The sequence below is a fragment of the Talpa occidentalis genome, unplaced genomic scaffold (assembly GCF_014898055.3).
Source record: "Talpa occidentalis isolate TD23 unplaced genomic scaffold, MPIMG_talOcc4v2.1 talOcc4.16, whole genome shotgun sequence".
NCBI classification, from domain to species: domain Eukaryota; kingdom Metazoa; phylum Chordata; class Mammalia; order Eulipotyphla; family Talpidae; genus Talpa; species Talpa occidentalis.
The window spans coordinates 80241311-80261024 of record NW_023601653.1 but is presented as its reverse complement, the minus strand read 5'-3'; the positions used below and the strand labels follow the sequence as shown (position 1 = coordinate 80261024).

The 19714-nt window shown below is 56.8% G+C and overlaps 1 protein-coding gene and 1 long non-coding RNA gene across 2 annotated transcripts; one reads left to right on the top strand and one right to left on the bottom strand.

Moving 5' to 3' along the window:
• Positions 1-5088: 5088 nt before the first annotated feature.
• Positions 5089-11693, bottom strand: LOC119248422 (uncharacterized). Its single transcript, XR_005125923.2, has 5 exons — positions 11524-11693; positions 7882-8040; positions 6209-6269; positions 5998-6115; positions 5089-5216 (listed from the first exon to the last, which is right to left on the bottom strand). It is a non-coding gene; the product is annotated as an uncharacterized LOC119248422 (long non-coding RNA).
• A 710-nt stretch (positions 11694-12403) lies between these two features.
• On the top strand, positions 12404-19697 carry PPP1R1A (protein phosphatase 1 regulatory inhibitor subunit 1A). The gene is made up of 7 exons (XM_037514924.1): positions 12404-12522; positions 15916-15976; positions 16937-16974; positions 17280-17343; positions 17931-18080; positions 18994-19100; positions 19567-19697. The coding sequence occupies exons 1-7, from the start codon at positions 12439-12441 to the stop codon at positions 19570-19572; spliced, it is 510 nt and encodes a 169-aa protein (XP_037370821.1). The 5' UTR covers positions 12404-12438; the 3' UTR covers positions 19573-19697.
• Positions 19698-19714: the final 17 nt, after the last annotated feature.

Here is a 19714-nt window from a genome sequence, read left to right as displayed (position 1 = left end):
GGTAGATCCTCTCACCCCCTCACCTCTGGCCTGTACCCCAGTTCTTATATGCATAAAAAAATCTTTTAAAAAATTTTAAAAATAAAATAAAATAAAGGTCCCAATAGTCCCAATTTAACTCGCATGTGACTGGATCCAGTTCTTTCCTGCATGAAATCCCTTTAGGGTGTGTTTCATTTTCTCAGCACAGGCAGTTAGTCCTGGCTCCACACATCCCTAGGAATGTCTCCTCAGGGTGTGGCAATACCTTCCCTTTGAATAAGGGTGTCCCTTACCTGGTAAGCCTGCAATGCTAGCCACTGACTCTCATGCTGTGGCCACCTGTTGCTGGGACAGCGCTGCCTTCCCCGCAGCCTCCAGGCTCCGTGCTCCCTCTAGCGGCCTCTCTCTGTTCGGCACAGTTGTTAAATCCAAGTCTGGTTTTTCCTCCCCATCTGCAAATGAGCAGCCTCATCTAGTTCTAGCCTTAAAAGCATGTAGGTGAAAGCATTTCTCTTTTCTTTTTCCTTTTAAGATGGCCTCCAAGAACTCGACCCTTCTCCCAAGAAAGCCTTCTCTCTTCCTGCAGTTCAATCAACAGAACTCGCTTCTTTTTTCTTTCTCTTTCTTGGCTTGTCTCACTTTATTTATTTTTTTTTTTACTCTTTTTTTTTTAATTTTCTAGAGGCATGTCTTATTTATTTATTTGTTTGTTTGTTTGGTTTATACAAGCACTGGGTACAGTCAGAAGCCGGGAAGGTGAGAGAACTCACCAGAGCCAGAGCGGGGAGCAGAGCAGGCAGACGGACGAAGTACACTGCTGAGGGGAGCAGCGGGCGGCAGGAGAGGTCTGCGCGCCATGTGGGACCCTCCTCCGGTGGCCGGGGAGCAGCCGGGGATCGAACCGGCGCCGCAGAGGCCGCGGGCAGCTTCGCAACCCAGCGCTCAACCGCTGCGCCACCTGGGAGGCCCAATGGCTTGTCTCACTTTAGATGAACCCCATGTCTCCTGGACCCCCTGAATCAAAACCTAGTTTCTAGGGACAGAGTGTCCCACGTCTCAGACTCATTGCTTTTCCCCATCCTTCAGTTTTTTATTGAATTTTCATTTCAATTTCATTGACTTTTTTCTCCTACCTTCTACTTACTTTGGCCTCACTCTTTGGTCTGGAGTCTGTCACATCAGCCTTTGGACCCCACCACACCTCTGTGGTTAATTCCTCAGTGGGTCTCTGAAATCTACAATCCTGGCCAGGGCTTAATAAATGTGCAATCCCTGGGCCTCCCTCGTGGTGCAAGGGGTTAATTCTCAGCACCACAAAACTATCTGCAGCCACTACAGGACGAGTTCGATACCCGGCCAGGGAGCTGACCCATATGGCACAGCAGACCTCTCCTGACATCCTGCTTCACCCCTCAGCAGTGTATTTCAGTAGATCTGCCTGTTCTGCTCCCTGTTCTGTCTCTGGTGAATCCTCTCACTCCCCACACCTCTGGTCTACACCCCAGCTCTTGTATACATAAATAAATAAATCTAAAAAAATTTTAATAAATGTGCAACCCCAAGCCAACTTAACCAAGCCAACTTGAGACTATGTCGTAGGAAATAATTCTAGAAATCTGAGTTGACCATAAATAAAATTCCTCCATGGTTCCTTCTGGGGCCTTCAGCACAATTCAAAACAAAGCAGGCAGCCAGGATCTCGGACAGCCCAACCCAGCACCACACAGTAAAGTTTAGCATGAAGCATCTGCAGCCTTTCAGTCTTGCACTCTGCACGCTGGTGCAATTGGGGCTTTTGCATTCCATCCTCATTCTAAAGCTGCAGGTCCGAGTTCCCGTCAGAGCCTTTGCTTATTGAAATCCACTGGATTTGAGCAGCCCAAAGCCGGTCTCTAAGTTTACTATCAACGCTCCAGGGAGGCCCACCAGTCTGTCATCCCTCCACCCCCTCTAATTCTAGAATCTGAGAAGATGCAGAGAACAGAAGGCAACGAAGAAACAAAAGTATCAGTTTTATTCATGGTCGGACAAGTGCCAGACGCCTGGCACACACTGGCATCTCTGGCAAAGACGAGCTGTGCAGCTGAGACACAGGTTCAAAAGGATCCTCTACTTGTTCCTTCTCTCCACCTGAGCCACTAAACAGAAAGGGAAACAGCAGACATCCCCAGGGAAGCCCCGTCCGTGTGTGTGTGTGTGTGTGTGTGTGTGTGTGTGTGTGTGTGTGTGTGTGTTTGCATCAGGAGAGGGCAGCAGCGAGGCAAAGCTATTCAGGAACATTCTTGCACGTGCCTTCACCCCACTGCCTAATGAAACACATCCAGTAAATGTTCTCTCTGCCCAGCTGCCATAGCAGCCCTCCCTGCAGGAGGGAGCAGGCCCCTGGCAGAGTCGATCCTTTCATTTTGTATTAGTTTCTAATTACAATTGCAAATGGAAAATTACACAAACACCCTGACTTAAAACAACACAAGCCTATTATCTGTAGCTCTGGAGGTCAGGTGTCCAAGCTGGGTCTCCCTGAGCTGAAATCAAAGTGTCAGCGGGGTTACATTCCTTTCCAGAAGCTCCTGGGGGGGCATCCCCTTCCCTGCCCTTTGCAGCAACTGCCCACATTCCTTGGCTCATGCCCCACTGTCCCATCTTCAAAGCCAGTAACTTCCAGTCAAGTTCTCACTTAACCCTCAACCTGGTTCTCCTCTGATTGCCTCTTTCACCTGTAGGACTCGTGATTCACTGGATCCACCTAATAATCTGAAAATAATCATTTCAGATCATTCGAAAGCCAACTGATTAGTAACCTTATTTCCATCTGCAACCTTAATTTCTCTTTGCCCCACAACCGGACGTACTCAACGCGCACACAACACAACCTCTTAGAGGCTCTGCTGCGCGGGCTGCAAGAGCATGCTTCCTTCCAGCCCGGCGAAATCTGTCTCCCTCTCACTTGCATCGCTGGAGGAGCAGCGAGAGAAGTCGGTGTTTCCATGTGACCTTTGAAACATCTGAAGGCAATTATCATTCTAATAATAAATGCTACCATTTAACGAACACTCGCAGGCACTGCGCTAAGCGTTTTATATATATTATCTCATTCAACACTTGCAACCTCCCGAGCATGTGGGAACCGGTTATTCCCATTCTGTAGATTAGGAAGTAAGTTCAGAGAAGTGGAGCATCAGCCCGGGGCCACCAGGGTACCGGAAGAAACAGGGTCTGCTCCAAGGCCTTCTGGCTCCATCGGAAACCATGCCCTCCCAACCCTGCTGGCCACCATCACCCCACCACTAACGGAGTCTTCTTTTTCTCCCCACTAAACATCAAAAGCTTCAAGTGCTCCTTCTCAAGGCTCCACCCTCCCATCTCCTCTGAAAAGTGCAATAAATTCCTTAAAGCTCAGAGCCTCCGCCTGGAGATTGGTGAGTGGGGAAGGGAAGCTCTCCCTTCTAGGAGGGATACAGAGAAACCAAACAAAGGGCCAGGAGCAAAGCACAGTTTGCAAGCTGAACACAGATCTGAGGCTAGCAGCAGGGCTGGGGGGAGGGGAGGGGAGGGGTCAACCCAGGGCGGGCAAGCGCACAGGGACTGGGGAGGCGGGTCCTGGGTGCTTTGGTGGTGGGAGAACTCCAGGGACTGCACCTGAGGGGAGAAATCGATTACGGTTCAAAAGCAAACAATGATGTAAAAAATAAATGCATTAAAAAAAAAGAGAAGGGACGCTCTGTTTCCCACATGGGGTCTTCCCAAAGTTCCCCCATTCGACCCTAGACGCTCCTCATCCTGAAACACGCCCGGGAAACCCACCACTTTCTGATGCCCCCCACCTCCCCTGTGCTCATCCCTCTTCTTCCCCAAAGTCCTACTCATCCAGAAAAAAAAAAATCCTAAGCCCAATTCCTCTCCTCTGTGAAGCCTCCTTCTTCAGTGCCCTGAAGTCCTTCTTTTGTCCAGCTTCACTGAGATGTAGCAGACACATGACAGCGTAAGTTTAAAGTACACAGCATCGTGATTCGCTGTATGACTATGTTGCAAAATGATTCCCATCACTAGTTTGGTCAGCTCCCATCACCTCCTGGTGACAACAGTGTGTGGTGAGAACCTTCAAGATCAACTCTCTTAGCAACTTTCTTTTTTTTTTGAGATTTATTTTTTATGCATACAAGAGCTGGGGTTCAGGCCAGAGGTGTGGGGGGGTGAGAGGATTCACCAGAGACAGAGAGAGGAACAGAACAGGCAGATTGACCAAATTACACTGCTGAGGGGAGCAGCGGGAAGACAGGAGAGGTCTGCTGCGCCGTGTGGGTAGCTCCGTGGCTGCAGGAGATTGAACTCGTGCTGCAGTGTCTGAGGATAGCTTCATAGTGATGCATCTTAAGCCCTTGCGCCGCCAGGGAGGCCCTCGCTTAGCAACTTTCAAATATACATGACAACATTGTCAGGCTCAGTCCCCACACTGTACAACAGGTCCCCGGGATGTCTTCATCTGATGAGGGCAAGTTTGTACCTTTTGACCAGCGTCACCCACGCCGCCCCCCTCCGCCCCCGGCCCTGGCCACCCCTCTGCTCTCTGTTTCTAGGAGTTGGGTACAAGGCCCTTTCTTCTGCAACCGCAGTTACTATTCTGCAGCTCACCAAGTCTGTTCCCAGACCTCCCTCCCCGGCGGGGCTTCTTCAGGGTAGAGTGTGGTTTTAATCTCCAGACCCATTGCAGTGTAGGTGTTTAGTAAGTGGCTGTGCTGTCAAATGCAGACTGGTTAGACCGGAGAAAGTCAGAAAGTGGGGCCTCCATCGGGAAGCGATTGAAGGTGTCAAGAGAGCTGAGCCCCTCCAAGTGGCCCAGCAGCTACCTGGGCGCCACCTGGTCTCAGGAAATTGAGTGAAATAACTTGTTCCAAAGGCAGGCCGCCAGGAGGGGAGGGTGAGGGCCAGGAGCCCGGAGGGAGAGCCCAATGGATGAGGGTGGAGGATTATGGGTGCCTTGGTGGCGGGTGCCGTGACACACATCTCAGGAGGTGTGAGCTGTGCCTCTAAATCATGTATAGTGATGGAAGCCTATGTTACTGCAATAAAAATAATAGTTAATTTTGAAATTGTGAATTAATTTTTTAAATAATGCAAATAATTTTTTTAACTGCTCCACTGAGTCCAGGAAGGGAACCGGGTTTGACGCCGGCTCTGCCGCCCTCTGGCGGCTGTTTGTCTCGGGCGCGTCCGCTCAGTGTCTCGCTGTCCCCCTGCAGAGAAGTTGCAGGTATGCATTTAGAACCAGGTGCCCCTCTCTCCTGGCACAATCTTAACTGTCCCTGTTGCCTTTGCAACAGGATATTAAAATCATAATTTCAGCGAAGCAAGACACAATAGATGAAATTTCAAAGGGAGGTGCCGAATCATCCTATGAAGAATTTCAAAGGAAATTTATAAAAACTAGTTTCCGATCCCCTGCCAGATTAATGATATAAAAGGCATTATAATAAGGAGGCAGAGGAGGATTTTGTCAGAAGGAGATGGATAGAGAAAGCTGTGTGATGAGCTACCCGCCTCCCCAGGAAGGGTGGGCGGGCTCACCCCTTGATAGCAAACCCAGCAGATCTTTGCATGGGTTACCCAAGAGCTGACTACGTGACCCCTAAAGCTAGCAGCAGAGTGTTCTGGGGCTTAGGTGCCAGCTAGAAGTTAAAAGGAGAGAGAAGGTCTCAGGGGCGGGCAGAGCTGGTGTTCCAGAACAACTCTGGGCCCCCAGGGTTTTCCCAGCAAAAGAAGAACTGGCTCTGGGTTCTGGGAGAGAGACCGGTGTACCCCCCACGTCCGTTTAGGCACCTGGACATTACAGCGACCTCAGGGGACAAAAGGACCCCAGCAGCTGAGGAAAGAGGCTCAAACCCCGGCGATAAGGGAGAAGAGAACATCGGAGGGGCCACCTCAGCCGATGGAGGAAGGAGGCTGAGTGCCAGCTGAGGTGAACACTCGCCCACCCTCCTGTCTGAGGCACCCCTACTCCTCACCAACGCACTTCACCTGGAAACAGCAGCAGCCGGCGGGTGAAGGGCAGGCCTTGGGAGAGGAAGCAGGAGCCAGGACTGACACGGAGAACAGCCGGCCTCAGCTCCTCTGGCTCCGACTGACGCTGGGCCCGCTGGTTACACAAGAGAAACAAGGACTTTCAGGTTTTAATCCATGTATCGGCCTGGCCCAGCCATTCTCCCTCTGATGTGAGGCTCCCTCTCACCTGAGAATGAGCACGTTTTCACTGAGGAACAAGGGAAAATATTACTCCTGCCCACCGGCCCCTATAAAGTATAACAGATTGTGTCACGAAATCAAACTCTTTATAGGATCAAATGCCACTTTATTTTTTTACTATATGACGAGTCGTGGTTGAGGTGTAACATACGAGGGGATACAGCTGGTAAATGTAATGCATAAAACCTGACGTGGCTACACTCTCCCCTCCAACGGGACGAAATTATAAGGACCCAGGACTTTGCACCCAAGTTCCCTCAGCTTTCTTTTCTCCAATCTTGGGCTCCCCTGCTCCCAAGCCTTCCCCTCATTTCCAGCCTTTCTAGAGCTTCTCAGACCCAGTCTCACCCCACCAGGGGTGCAGCACACCCCCTCCACTTCTTGGGGAGAAGCAAGAGAAGCAACCCCTGGGGTTCTTGGCCCCCCCCACACGCACTGTCACTCCCTGTGGTGGGGTGGATAGAAAAGTGTCTCCAAAAAATGTATGTCCACCAAGAACCTCAGAATGTGGCCTTATTTGGAAACAGGGTCTTGGCAGATGTAATTAATTAAGAAGTTGAGATAAAATTATCCTGGATTCAGGGTGGGCCCTAAGTACAAGGACGGATGTCCTTATAAGAAGAGGTGAGGACACAGGCAGAGGAGAGAGAAGGCCATGTGGATGCAGCGGCAGGCATTGTGCTGGGCCCTGGGCCACCACATACAGGAACCTCTGGGGGGGTAGGGTGGCCAGGAAGCAGCCAGAGGGTCGAGGAAGCCTTCCCCCCTGTGCCTTCAGAGGGCCCGCAGGCCAAGCTGAGGCTTAGCTTTCTGGCCTCCACCACTGAGAGAATAAATTCCTGTTGTTTTAAGCCACGAAGTGGTGGTGCTTTGTTACAGCAGCACAGCATCCCGCCATGAGCCCAGCTGCAGCAGCCATGGTGGCCAAGGCCAGGGCGCAACCCCGTAAAGCCTGAAGGGGGAGAGCTGGAGAATGGGCTGTAACTTTCAAATGACCCCCTCCAACCACTCTCCCCTGCCGAGCAGCCTCGGGAGAAAACCAGCGCTGTTCCCTGCCCTACCATCAACACGCCCAGGCCCAGGGGGCCCAGCCCCTCCGTGCCTGGTAACCTGCCCCCACGCTGTCCTGTGGCTGGGAAATTTTCCATCCCACCCCACGTCAAAGTCATTAGATTTAATCATTAACAGGCCCGTATTAATTAGCAGGGCAGGGAGATCATCCGTGCTGCTGAGGGCACAGCTGGATTTCAGGCACAGCTGGTCAGACAAGGCCGCGAAAGGGCAGGATCTAGCTGAAAAGGGTCAGGGGGTGTGAATTCTGACAGCTGTAAAGTTCCCATTCCATCTTCTCTGCTTTTTCCAGAGAAAACATCTGCTAAGATGAACTCTTCGCTACTCATTTCCATTTCTCAAGAGTTTGGTGGGCGCTGGGCGCTGAGCTCTGAGCTAGGCACTTCACGCCCAGGGGTTCATCCTGCGCTTCGACTATAATAATAGGGATAACTGCTGCTAACAGGTGAGAAACTGGGGCTGAGCCACTCGCCCAGGTCACTGAGTGACAGAGCTGGGATTTGCACTCGGGCAGCTGCTCCAGAGGCTGAATGTCCAGTCACCATGGGGAGAAGGGAGTCCGAGCAGGCCGGGGTCAAGCTGACCTACCTCCTTCAGGATGCGCCTCATTCATGTGCTTCCACTTGTAATTATAAGAGTCATCATCTATAATTGCTGAGTCACTCTACTGCCCAGCCCCACCAGGGTCAAGACGCCAGGGGACAGAGACTGTCTGTGTTCCACGGTACCCCAGCATGGAGCAGAACCCTGGAATAGATGAATACCCAGTGAAGACTCAGGGGGAGAATACATGCAACCTTAGAGTATTGTGGGGGAAGGCCAGTTGGGAAGGGGGTCTCCTAGACTGGATGATGATCACAGGGTTACAACATATCTTAAGAGTCCGTCTGGTCCATGCACCTGCTGCAGGGGTGGCCACAAGCCACCAAAACTGGTTTATTGGGGAAAGTGTCGGTATGGGTTCTAGTCCTCAGTTTCCCCTCTCCAGCAGGAGGGGGCTGAATGGCAGACCTTTAAGTCTCTTCCATCTCTACCAATCTGTGGATGGAGAAGAGGCAAGCACTTGGGAGTGAGCACCCCCACTGACTGAATCACCAGCTCTGGCCCCATTCCAGAGAGTGCCGGCTGCCGGGGGCTGCGCACCCAAGCCTGGAAGAATTGCACCGATGGCTGTTTACAGGCAAGCCGTGAACACATGGTAGTACGAGGGAAGAAAATGTCCTTGTTGGCCCGGGTCACCAGGCATAGGTCACCTTCAGCACCAGCTTCTGGATCATAAATTAAACCTAGATCAAGCAAGAGTCCTGTATACCATACGCTGCCATGCTGCTAAGGTGTGTTTCCCCAGACCCCCCTCTTGAGACAAGGACCAGAAGATGCCAGCAGCACCCGGTGCAAAGACAGTCCAGACGACCCCGTCCACGCTCAAGGACACCGCACAATGTCACCACACTGTGCCCTGCTGGAGGCGGTTTCTTTGGAAACTGCCCTCACTGTCTCCTTTTCTTGTCACAAGGAAATAGACACGTGTTTCTATGCATCCATCTTGGGTGTGTCATATTCACCCGACACCCACCGAGAGAATGGACCCCGTGAGTTTGTTACAAAACCAGTATTTACAGGGATAAAGGAAACCGGCCTCCCATGTCATGCCCCGAGGGGCCGCATATCTACTCCAGCGGTGTTGCTGGGACTCCCAGAAGCTCTGGAAACTTCCCTTCCCCGATGGCCTTCCAGAAGGGCCTTGGTGCCCCGGGCACACAGCAGGGCATCCACCTCTGTTTCTGAACCACTTCTGTTCGCCACCTGGTCTCCTCATGCCATGCCTTGTGAGGAAGAGCGAAACTACTCTTCCAGAAGAGCAAAACTACCCTAAAGGGCGAGGTTCACTCAGCAGTCAGGATTTGCAGGGCGCATGCCGCAAGCTGAGTTGATTCCAAGAGTTTTCAGAAATGTTTGAGAAACTGTGGGAAGTTGGTTTGAACACACACACGGCTTCCCAGGGGGACCCCTTGCCTGGGTCGTTGCTCCTGGGGGTGTATACAATCAGTGTCCAGCTCACCGCCTCAGCACTGTCAGCTCCCTTAGCTCGGAATGATAAAATACTCAAGGAGGAAGAAGTCTGCACACTCACCTGGCGCCCCTCACTCTGCAGATGAGGAAGCTGCCATGGGGGGAAGGAGAGTGGTAATGACAGCCCCAAAGTAGACCAAAATGTCGGTAGTAGAAGGAGGATCTGAATCTCCCAACTCCCAACCAGAAGGCCCGGCCCAGCATCTGCTCCAGAGCCCCTGCCCTTGAAAAGTCAAGTAGGATCAAACAGCAGCCCTCCCTCCTGGTTGGCTTCAAGGACTTGTGAACTAATGCGTCAGAAGGTAATTGGGGGTAAGAGTAGATAAATAAAGGCAGAAAGTGCTGAGAGCAACAGAAAGCAGCCCCATTAACCCCGAATCCAGCCCCAAGAGTCAGCCGGCAGGAGGGGAGCTGCCACGTGACAGCGTGGCCAGGTCTCGCCCAAGAGCCTCAACCATGGCGGGGACCCCGAAGTGCACTGTGGGTACAGCAGCTGCTCCTCCAGCTGGCCCGGGGCTGCAGTGGGGGGGCTGTGAATGTGTACACACCCAGCACCCCGGGCAGGAACTCATGCCAGCCTGGAAGGGCCTTACTCGTTCTAGGGTTTCAAGAACAGGCAGGGAGGGCCCCCCCATTCCCCAGGCCCACGTGAGCACCCCCACCTCCACCCACCCACACTCACCGTCAGGGCACAGTAAAGGTCAAGACCACATCCACATCCACTCTTCGCAGACACCCCATTCCAGTACACTCAGAGGCCCCCACTCCAAAGGCCAGAGCCAGTCACACTCCACCTCCGGGCGACCCATAAATGCTTCGCCCACCTGCCCCAGCCTCCGCCAGGCCTTCCTCTGGGGAGCTGGGAGCCAGCGCTGTCTCCTCCCTCCCCCAGGCTCCCCCCTCCCTCCACCCCAGCACCAGCTGCTCCCAGGACCCCTCTCTACACAAGGCCCCTCTTCCGACCTGCCCTGTCAGGGCCCAGGGCTCTGAGGATCTGGAGTTTAAGAATCAGCATGAAATCTGGAGCTCGTGACCGGAGTGTGAGGAAAAGGGGAATAGAAGGAGGGCTCCATGCCGGCCGGGCTGGGCGTGGAGGGTCTGACTCTGCTGCCCCGCCAGGCGAGGAGAGAGCAAGAGCAGCTAGCAGTTAGCCGCAGGCCTTCCTGTGCCTGGCCGCACCTCACAAGATGCTCGGCCCCTGGAGCCCTCTCGCCTTACCACTGAGGAGATGAGACGGCCTGGGAGTCTGCAGCCCCAGACGTGGAGGGGAAGAATCCTGGTTTCACTGGAATTTCCTGGTGGAATGGGGTACGGGTGGACAAGTCACTGATTTAAAGGACACTTCGAACCCTGCTCTGTGTGTGTGTGTGTGTGTGTGTGTGTGTGTGTGTGTGTGTGTGCGTGTGTGTTCAGGAGGTGGGGTGAGTGGAGAGGAAGCCAGAGCAAGTGAATGGATCCCCGCGTCCCCACCCCACCCTTGTCCGCTGGGTTTTAGTGCTGTCCTACCTCCCGCCCCACCTCAATTTGGGGGGAGGAAGCGATTCCAGGGGGAGAGGGGAACGAGAGCCCAAGCCGCATTTTTCCAGGCTGGCCCTGCGACTTCAAGGGGATGGCAAAGGGACCCTGCGTGTGTCATCTGGGAATCCGGGCGACAGCAAAACAGGGGCCAGTTAACATGCAAATAGAGGGGTGGCTGCCCGGAGCCTTTAGAATCCAACCAGTACCCCAATAACCCCAGCATCACCCTGAGAAAACTGAGCTGGGCCTGCCTGGCACCTGTAATAAGGTAATATGGAGGAGGCCAGGAGAGCAAGAGAGGTTATCTGGGGACGGGGCAATGCGAAATCCGGGCCAGAGAAAGGCTGCCTGGAAGAGGAGGCAACTTCTTGAAGGAATGATCATAGGGTTCCCAGAGAAACAGACTTGAGGAAATTACCAGGTTCAGGAAACAGATCTCCCCCCACAACTCCCTGTCCCTTCTCCTCCTACCCCCATAATTTAGGGGGACCAGTCATTGCCCTCCCACAAAGACGCATACAGCCCTGCCCCCTCAGTACCCGCCACCTCTCCTCCCTCCACCCAGGGGCCCCGCCCCAGACATAGTGCCCTCCAGCGCCCACGAATACGCTGCCTGCTGGCTCCCCAGCATCCACTGACCTCTTGGTCCTACACCAAACCCGTAGGTCCTTCGCGTGGTCTCACCTCCATCCTTCAGTTACAGCAGATGGTTTTCCGCATCCTGCCAGCAGCCGACTCAGACACCAACCCCAGGGGGACGCCAGGTCACCCCCCAAGGCAGTGTCCCCTCTCCACGCCCTGACATTGTTCCCTCGCAGGCCTCCTGGCCCCCCTAGTTAGCAAGCGGAAAGAGACGCCCTTTCCACAAGTGTCACCGGCTCCCGCCCCCTGACTCCTGCTGCGGACCCCTCTGGTGCCCGCGCCCCGCGCCCTCCCCTGTTCCCATCCGCCTTCCCGGGAGGGGCTCCGGCCCCTGCGGACCCTCCGAGGTCTTCCTCTCCCCCGCCCTGCAGCACGGGCGCCCCGGTTCCAACCCTCCCCCCGAAGTGCGCGCTCGGCTCGGTCTCGTCCTGCGCGGGACAGTCCCGCTCCGCGCGGACCCGAGTCCCCCCTGCTGCGCCCGCGCCCGTCCCCGCCCGGATCGCCAACTTGCGTCTCCCCTCTGCTCTCTCGCTGCACCCCTCCACCTTCGGGCCCCTCAAACCTGCGCCCGCGCGGGGCCCGGCCCCGCACCCACCCCCGCCCCGCCCCGCCCCGCCCGAGGCCGCCCGGCCCCAGCCCCGACCGCCGGCGGGACGCGCGGCCACGCCCGGGGCGCCCGCGGGTGGGGCGCTGCCCGGCGCCGCGGCGCGGCCACGACGGGGTTAAGGTTCCGCGCGGGGGGGGGCGGGAGGGGCGCGCGGGGAGCCAATCGGCGGCCGCAGAGTCCCGGGGCCGCGGGCGGGAGCCGGAGCCGCCGCCGGAGCGAGCCGCGCGCGCGGGCTGGGGCCGGGGCCGGGGCCGGAGCGCATCGCGAGGGCAGCGCCCGCCCCAGCCCGAGGCCGCGCGCCCAGCATGGAGCCCGACGGCAGCCCGCGCAAGATCCAGTTCACGGTCCCGCTGCTGGAGCCGCACCTGGACCCCGAGGCGGCCGAGCAGGTGCGCGGCGGGGCGGGGCGGGGCGGCGGGGCGCGCCCGGCGGAGAAGCGGGAGCCGGGCCGGGGACCCGCGATCCCCGCCCGGCCCCGGTCCTGCCTCGCCGCGCGCCCCGGGGAGGGCGGTCGCGCCCAGTTTGGGGGTCCTCTGTCCCCTCCCCCACCGTCGGGGCCGCAGCCCCTCGGTGCCTCGAGGCGGACGGAAGACCCAGCACCTTCGCTCCCGGCCGGGCCCCGCGGAGCCGCCGCCCGCGCCCGGGCCTGGGGAGGGGGTGTCTGAGGACACGACCCTCCCCGCTCCGCAGTCTCGCTCCCCCGCCCGATGCCGACGCCGAGCTCCTTGGGGGCGCTGAAGGGTACTGGCAGCCGCGTGGGAGGGTGTGAGGAAGGGTAGGGAACGCGGGGAGCGCGGGGTGCAGGAGTTCAGAGAAGAGGAACCCCCTTCCCGGGCCTCTCCCAGCTGGGGGCCGCCTCGCTGGGACGCACAAGTGATAACCAGAAGGGCTGAGGGACCCTAGAGGGGTGGGGGGCCTGAGAACAGGGGCGCCCTTCTGCAAGCCTGGACACGTGGCTCCCTAAACCAACTCTGCCCTTGGAGTGGGGAGTGGAAGGGGGTGTCCAGGCGGCCGGGGCTTGCCGGAGGGGGGCTCCGAGCTGAGCTACACGCTCAGGAGTCGCGCTGTGCTGGCCTTGGCTCAAGGGTGGGAGTCCAGGGCCCGGCCCAGCCTCCTGCATGGCCTATTTTTAGCTCAGAGCAGCCTGGCAGAGGCAGCAGCGAGTGAGCAAGTGTGCGTCTCGGTGAGGGTGAGCATGTGTGTGGAGACCGTGACCACCCGTGGCCGGTACTACCGCCCATTTACCAAATATTTGCTCATTGCTCCATCTCTTTTTGCACGCTCTCTCCACTTGCCTGACATCCTCCTTCCTAAAGAACATCCATCTCCCTCAAGGTCAGGTTTCTGGTTACCGCGCCCCTCCACCAGCTGCTGGGGCTCTGCCCGGGTCTCCCCACCCGAGAACCTTTTGTCGCCTCCTGGGATGGGCTGGAACAAGTCCTTTCTGTGGCTGCAGCCGTTGGGTGGAGTAAGGTCCGCTGGGGAAGGCAGAGGAGGTTCACTCTCTCCCAACTCAAGCTTCTCGGAGTGTGGGAGGAGTCAGGTCCCTGCACCTCCATCCTCTCCCTGGCCTCGCCTCGGGGGACCCCCACCTCTACCTCATCCCCTGACCCTGGGCAGGATGGAGAGAGACCTGAACTTCCTGAGCATGAGGGAGGTGGAGAACCGCTGGCTCGGGGAGCAGCGCCTTGGGGTCTGGACAGCTGTTACCCTGGCTAAAGTGACCTCACACTCAGCAAAAAGGTCCCTCGGAAGTGGGCCGTGGGGTGAGGCGTGAAGCTCCAGGCACAACTGCCCTGCACCGGCACAGACAGGACTCGCTGTCTGACACCTGCTTCTGTTTGGCGTTGGAGGGGCAGGTGTGGGTGTGTGTTAGGAGGAGCAGGGAGAGGATCAGCTGGTGCAGGGATCTGGGGGGCAGGAGAAAGGAGGGGGCAGTGCTGAGGGGGAGGAGCCAGCGCTTAGTCTTCAAAGCTGCCTGCTAGGCTGAAGTTCTACCTGCTGGCCAGCCTCAGCCCCTCTCCAGTATGCGCCCAAGGGCACAGGCAGAAAGCTCCAGATGTGGTGGCCCTCCTGACCCAAGCTGACCTTAGAGGGCAGTGTAGCAGGGGAGAAAGGGTGCCCACCACCACCAGCTCCTCGTCATGACTGGTCTGGGCATAAATCAGAGGTGCGGGCCCGGGTGTCCTTGAGCCAGGATTTGGAAAGAGCACAAGAGAGACCATCTACTAGCCTCCGTGTTCCGCTGACCGGGAAGCGTTGGGAAGTTTGCATCACTCCTCCTGCTGTGGGGCTGCATGGCGCCCCAGGACTCTGCTTGCTGAGAAATCTTGACCAGGGCAAGGAAACCAGCTGAGGCAGGGACCCTCCAGGAGCCCACGGCCCCTCTGAGACCCTTCCTGTCTGTCACACTGCAGTCTACCTGTCAGGCTTCCCCCCCAATCTCTTCCACTCTTCACAGCCAGCCTCCCTGAGGTGGGAAGGAAATAGAAGAGTCCTCTCCCAGGGAGAGGTTGGCCCACACCCCTCATGTGCAGAGCACTCAGCCCACCTGCAGGTGCCCGGCACACTTGTACTGGCAGTAGTGCAACAGATTCACAGTTAACCTTTGTGTATGCAAGTGTGTGTGTGTGTGCACGCGCACACACAGACGGAACTGGTACTGCCAGGGACCTTGAAATGTCACCAAAATCAGGTGTCCATAGATTTTTCTGAGAAAGCAACACCCTCCCCAGACTACCCCTTTTCTACACGCCCAGTTTCTTCCTCAGGGGTGCCAGTCTCCCTGGCACACTGCACTGTCCCTCTTACTATAGCTGGCACCCACTTTCTGCACATAGAGAAAGGCATGTCTTACCACCCACACCCCCATAATGCCACGAAATACTGGGCACACCATGTAAAGATGGGGATTTGACCAGAGTGTTCTCAGCCTAGTTGCCTCAGCTGCAGCATCTCAGCCCCTTCCCAGCCCATCCGTCTCCTCTCCCCACTGCTGTCCTGGAGGAAGCTGCATGAACCCCAACCCCACACTCCCCTGGCTTCCAAGCCTCGCAAGACTCATGTCCCAAGAGTCCTTGAACTGACTTCAACAGTAATCAGCTTTATTGACAGCATGACACAAGCACAGTAACAGGGAAGGGGCTTCGAGTGTCTTCTATGTTAACGTCCTAGAATGGGACCCAGAGTCCAGGATAAGATTTTGCAGCTAAGCTTTAGACCCTGACCTGGGTCCTGCCAAGGGCTCCTCCTGGCACTATAGTCACCATGGCAAGGTCAGTCTGTTTCCCAGCAAATCAGAAAGCCAGTGTGTCCAGGGATGGGGTGGACATGAGGGAGTAAGGGCATCCACACCCCCTCCCGGGCTGAGCGGCCATGGAGGGGCGCGCCCTGCAGGCGCTGGCCCACGGGAGGTTGATGTCCACTTGAGGGGTGTGCTGGGAGGCTGAGAAGGAAGACTTGTGCCCGCCCGGGTTATTTCTGACCATTGATCCAGGATGGACGGAAGGCCAGCAGGCCAGGATCGATGCATTCGAGTAGATATCGCTCCTGAGAGACGGAGTGGGGAGGAGGGGAGAGGCAGGGGTGAGGGCGGGGGGCAGGGGTGATCCCCTGAGGACAGGGGCAAGTCCAGGGGAAAGGGATGGTCCCAGGAATGCCCACCCCAGGACAAGTGTGACGTGGCATTTTTGAGGGGTGCTGAGTGGGCTGGCCCAGAGGACTTAGCTGAGTGGTGTTAGTCGGGCTTTGATGCTCGGTGTGAACGTGAACTCTTCCCTCAGATTCGGAGGCGTCGCCCCACCCCAGCCACCCTCGTGCTGACCAGTGACCAGTCGTCCCCAGGTAACCCCAGGGATGGGTCGCTGAAGGGAGTGGGCACTACTGGATCCCTGTGCGAGGAGGTGGGTGTCTGGGTTGTCAAGCATCTCCTCAGCCTCAGAGGCAGGGAAGTGGTGTCTGGGTTGGCAGGAGGATTTCCTTTGCTTTGGGAAAACAGAGCTCGGTGCCAGGAAGGGGAGGGAGACCACCTGGTTCCTAAGCCCCCTGGAATTGGGGTGGTCAACTGAGTGCTGGTTGCTGTGGCAACAGCCTTCCAGGTTTCTCCAGCAACTGAGTTGCTGCTGCCCCCACCCCCAGAGGCAGTGACAGCTGTGAGGGGGAGGGACCGCCTCCATCGCCATCTTCAAGGCCCTCTGAGAGGAGAGGGGAAGCGGATGGTTAGAACCGGCTCGGGGAGCGCCTGAGGTTTTGGTCACCAGCGTCCCACTGAGACCATGGCCCCGTAGGATGTCAGGGGCTGCACAGAGCATGGCCAGGAGGACACGTGCTGACAAGCCACCCTGGCATCCAGACACCTGAGTCTCCAGCTTCCCGCAACTGCCAAAAGAAAAAAATGATTGTACCTCCCGGGCCCCACCCAGGAGGAATTTGCCCTCTTTCCCCGGGATTCCCGCGTGGGCACAGTTCAGACTCCGCGGGGGCAGGGGAGGGGGTGGAAGGGAAAATGATACAGATGCCTCCGAGGGAGGAAAGGCAAAAGGCCACACACATCCTGCCGGCAGAAACCTCCCGTCCAGGCGCCGTGGTGGACGCGGCTGGACCTCAGCGGAGGGCAGGGGAACTGGCCACCCGGCAGGGGGAGCTGCAGGGGTGGGACGGGGCAGCCGCAGGGCCGGCTGGCCGGTGGCAGAGGTGACTGGTCAGGAAGGAGGCGCTGGCAGAGGCTCCTCCCGTGGCAAGTTGGCTCTTGGGAACCACCTGGATTTCCATCCTCACCGCTTTCTCCTCTCCCCGTTCCCTCAGAGATAGATGAAGACAGGCTCCCCAACCCGCTTCTCAAGGTGAGCTCGCCCCTCTGGGCCCAGCCCAGTGAACCCACAGATTCAGCGGGCAGTTCTTCTCAGAGCCCCCCGTAGCACCTGTTCACCCCTTCCCTGCACCCCCCAAAATGTCCACGAGTAGGCATGCACACACGTTCCCTCCCGCAGTCTCCCAGCTCACGCGAGGGGGTGGGGGGAAGCGGCCCTGGGGAAGCAGGGATCCCTTCCCCACCTTCGGAGCCCGCACCCACCCCCCAGTCTCCAAGTCAACAGCCTGACAGGGAGGGAGGGAGCGGCTGGCACCACCTACGCTCTGTCCTCCACAGTCCACTTTGGCCATGTCTCCACGGCAGCGGAAGAAGGTGACGAGGACCACACCCACGATGAAAGGTTCGGGAGACCCAGCCCTTTCCTCCTCTCATGCTGAAGCCGAGCAGGAGCCCCCAGGACCCCCTTAGAAGGACTCCTTGAGAAGTCATGACGTCCGGCCTCGAGCGCCGTGGAGCCGTTGCTAGGAGGACCAGGGCTGGACTCAGGCTTTGCCACCCAGTAGCCGGGTGGCCTTGGAACCCTCCCGAGCCCTGAGTGCAGCCTCCCTGTGGCAGTTAAATACAATGACCTGTGCGCGCAGCCTGGATAGCTGGCACCTGCGCAGGGAGGCGCCCAAACACCTCTCGGCTAGAAACTGAGTCCCTGGTCTCCTGCCCCCAGGGAGACTGTATCTCGGCAACATAGGAGGATCTTTCATTCTTAAAGGCCCTTCCTTCCCTGCCCCGACCCCACCTGGGAAGCAAGTTCATTTTATTGTTTAGCTTGAATCCCTCCTTCTTACCTAGCTAGTGTCTCCCCTCACCCCCAAGATTTTGGTAAGGGAAGTGTCAAACCGCGCTGGCGGTGAGGGTGTCGGATTGGAGGGTCCACAGAGGGGTCTCTGGGCAGTCGTGTCCAATGTGCCCCCCCTTTCTCTGTGCCCCCAGAGCTCCAGATGATGGTTGAACATCACCTGGGGCAGCAGCAGCAGGGAGAGGAACCTGAGGGAGCCGCTGAGAGCGCAGGGGCCCAGGAGTCCTGCCCACCTGGGATCCTGGGAGCCGAGTCAAGGCTGGGCACACCTGGGAGAGCACAAAGTAGGTTCAGCCCCCGAGGCTCGCCTTTCCCGAGGTGGGGAGGGATCTAGTGCAGCAGAATCTCTCTTGAGAATGTGGATGTGTTTCCGTGGATTGCATGGATTTGCATCTCTTCGTTCTCCTTGCTCAAGGGCACGACCCCTCCCAACTTGGACTGATGAGCTCCCCGCAGTGGCTGCCTGGGGGAGTCCACCAGGACAGGAACAGCACTCACACCTAGAATTCCAGCTCTGCCCCTTGGCCAGCCCAGAGGCCTTGCGCCACTCTCATAACCCCAGGCTATAAAATGATTCTGATGGGGCCAATTTCCCTAGGTTGTTTGTGAAAATGAAACAAGATGGTTCTCAGCCCAGCAGCTGACACCTGGAAAACATGCACTAATGGAAGCTGCTGCTGGGGTGGTGTTCACACATGTGTGCAGCCCCTGATTCCAGATAAATTCCAGAATTGAGAATTTTTCCCGTTGGATGAAGGTGACGCGGTGTGTGTACTGTATGCTGCATAACCACCCGCAGGGCGCCCTGTCGTCGTCGAACACATTCAATGAAATGAATAGCCCCACTAAGTGGGATAGAGAAAGGCTATAAATAGCCTCAGACAGACCCATTAAGGTCAGGTTTAGCCACATACTGAGTTTGTACGCAAATCTGGTTAACTCTTTCTGGATGACTCTTTATTGATGACAAATTCAAGGAAAAATAATGGCGATGACCCTGTAGTAGTCATCAGAGAAAAATCAGACAGCAGTGACCAGAGAAACCCTGTGGGTCTTGTCCAGTTGCTCCCACCTTGGCCGTGGTCACTTCTCAGGCGTCCCGGATTATTATAGGATGGGCTGAGCCAACGCCAACGCCTCTCTCCAAGCCCCTCATGAATACCACTTGTCGCTCCCACCCCCCCTCTCCCTCCTTAGAGCCCGCAGAACCCATTCCTAAAACTCAGGAGAGGGGCGGTGAGGGGCCCAGCACAGAGGAACCCTCAACTCACATACCACCGCTGGAGTCCCAGGGAGCTAACTCGGTAAGCCCCCAGGGCGAGCAGGGGGTGTAGGCAGGGCAGGGCTAAGATTGGGGTCAGGGAAGCGGGAACAAAGGACCAGCTTCAGTCGCCATGTTGAGAGGACTCGCATCCCCTCTGATGGGCAAAGGAAGAGAAATGAGATTAAGCTGCAGCAGGAGGGATTGAGGCTAGACTGTTAGGACCTCAGGCTCCTGGAACAGGTGATGGAAATAGATCCTGGATTTTCTGATCAAGGGTGTTTGGAACCCAAAGGAAGATGCTCACCTGTGCAGACCAGGTGAGCAGAGCCCTGCAGGAAGGGGGCCTTCATGAAATAAGCTTTGTGAGCTTTGACTTTAGAGTCAGTCCTTCCCCGCCGCAGACTGGACAAGGGGGCAGGGACTGGTGCCAGACCCCAGAAGTTAGACCAACGTCGTGACCTCCGGCCTCACACTGCCCTCTCTCTCTGCCCCTCCCGCCGTGACAGGTCTGAGAGTGAAGGCGCTGTCCGGAGCCACGGCTGCGGTCGGGGATGCACGGACACTGGATTCCTTTCTTACTTCTTCACTTTTGGGGAAAAATATCATTTTTAAAAAGTGATAAATTTGGTGTTAGATCCTTGGCATTTTCCTTTT

Excerpts from the sequence above, each read along its gene's own strand:
- PPP1R1A (XM_037514924.1), top strand. The coding sequence starts at position 12,439 with ATGGAGCCCGACGGCAGCCCGCGCAAGATCCAGTTCACGGTCCCGCTG. Across the intron at positions 12,523-15,915 it reads ACCCCGAGGCGGCCGAGCAG|ATTCGGAGGCGTCGCCCCAC; the intron begins GTGCGCGGCGGG and ends CTCTTCCCTCAG. Across the intron at positions 15,977-16,936 it reads CAGTGACCAGTCGTCCCCAG|AGATAGATGAAGACAGGCTC; the intron begins GTAACCCCAGGG and ends CCGTTCCCTCAG.